This window comes from Poecilia latipinna, unplaced genomic scaffold (genome assembly GCF_001443285.1).
Source record: "Poecilia latipinna isolate Pla-1442-1.1 unplaced genomic scaffold, P_latipinna-1.0 Scaffold1618, whole genome shotgun sequence".
Classification (NCBI taxonomy): Eukaryota; Metazoa; Chordata; class Actinopteri; order Cyprinodontiformes; family Poeciliidae; genus Poecilia; species Poecilia latipinna.
Window position 1 is genome coordinate 7,777 of NW_015114234.1, and position 1,740 is coordinate 9,516.

The 1,740-nt window shown below is 40.7% G+C and overlaps 1 protein-coding gene across 2 annotated transcripts in view; it reads right to left on the reverse strand.

The window, feature by feature from the left end:
* Nucleotides 1-300: 300 nt before the first annotated feature.
* The window catches only part of LOC106964051 (voltage-dependent T-type calcium channel subunit alpha-1I), an 84,485-nt gene continuing 83,045 nt past the window's right edge, over nt 301-1,740 (reverse strand). For both annotated transcript variants that reach the window (XM_015059287.1, XM_015059288.1), the window contains one exon: nt 301-750. In XM_015059287.1, coding sequence (XP_014914773.1) covers nt 589-750 — 162 coding nt within the window. In that variant the 3' untranslated portion in view covers nt 301-588. The remainder of the gene's footprint in view (nt 751-1,740) is intronic.

The following is a 1,740-nucleotide window of genomic DNA, read 5'->3' on the forward strand; positions in this document are numbered from 1 at the left end:
CCTCATAAAAACATCATTCCAGCAGTAAGAGACGTGACCGAGTTTCCTTTCGCAAGCAGCAGCAGGAATGTGATGCAGTATTTATTTCAGGCTCATTCCAGCTGATTCATTGAATTATTTTACGGTGATTAGCCGCATCATCACCGCATTATTAGAGGCGCTGTCCCAGGTGAAAGCCGGCAACTATCAACATATTAATATTTAACGCTACCATATATATTTAACAATGGGATGATCAGCCATGCATGAGAGCGCAAAGGAGCGTGTCAGGAAGACAAAGCAGTTTGAGACGAAAAAAGCGATTTAAGGGCCAAGTCTTTAAATAGAGCCACCATAAGTCATGGTTACATTTGAACTTTGAAACGATTTAAACGTGCTGCACTGCCAAGCTGTGGTTACGATTCTGAACGTTTGCAGTATGGCGTAATGTTTAACGTTTAAGCTACACAACTTTAAATTATTCAGCTATATTTTGGTCTATATGTTCTATGTTCTGCATCTAATTTTAATATGCTGCATATGTTTCTGTGCCACTCTGTGAATTTTTCACTACACCCGTCAGGGTGTGTCACTCTGCCTAGAGGAGGGTCAAACAATTGGAACAGGAGGTTCTGACCCTGCCATGACGATGAAGAAATCCAGGCGGTTCCACGTGTCTCCAAGGTAACAGCGCCGTCCGAAGATTCCCAGAGCGACCATCTTGATCACCATCTCCATGGCAAAGAAGATGTAGATGAACGCATCAAACGCCTGAGGAAATAAAGTTAATGGGTTCAAACTTTAGCAGAAGGGAAATAGCTTTTTAACTGTTTTGCATAAAAAGCAAATAAATATTTTGTTTTTACCTTAAAGCTGCAGTACGCAACTTTTATAAAACATTTTTTTTTTTACATATTTGTTGAAACTGTCACTATGTCATAATAAGTCTGGCATGAGACGGATAATCAGTGAAAGAAGTGCTTCCAATGCTGACTAGAAACAGCCAATCAGAGCTGGGGGCGGGCCTTAGCGCTGTCAATCAGGCTCCATGTGCCCCCTTTTCATCTCCCTCCCTGCTCTCTGCTATGCTGCATGAAGCAGAACCCGCTGTGAATGCTCAAGCTAGTTAGCGTAGCCACCGATGATGGCTTTCCTGTACTAGTAAGTTGTTTTTCTGCCGTTACATTTAGCAACACGTACACCATGTTGATTGACAGCATTAAGGCCCTCCTCCTGGCTCTGATTGGTTGTTTTTGGTCTGGAGCGCTACATTTATTCAGACGTCTATAGCAGCTCAGGGAGGAGGTGGAGCAGGTCGATCTTTTCACAGATAATCTGTCTGATATACGTACTGTCACGATATGGTGACAGTTTAACAGATATGAAAAAAAAAACATTTTTTATAAAAGCAGCTTTGAGAAAAGAAGACAAAATGTGTTTGACCTCTGTTAGAAGGTAATAAAGAGAAACAAACTGTGTTCTGTAATGATGGTAGCAGTTGTTTTGTCTCCCACATGACTGAACGAAACCTTTAGCTTTTGTACATCACTGGACTGTGATAATGACATTTTAAAGACAGAAAATATGTTATTTCTCCAGCTCGATGGGTGCATATCACCTACTGTCAAGAAAACACTGTGATATGAAGAAGTTATTATGTTTGTCTGCTCCTCTTTTATGAAGTGGATATGATTTACATCATGCACTTTCAAATGTTTGAGCACAGACCATAAATTCAAAAACAGAGCTGGATACATCACT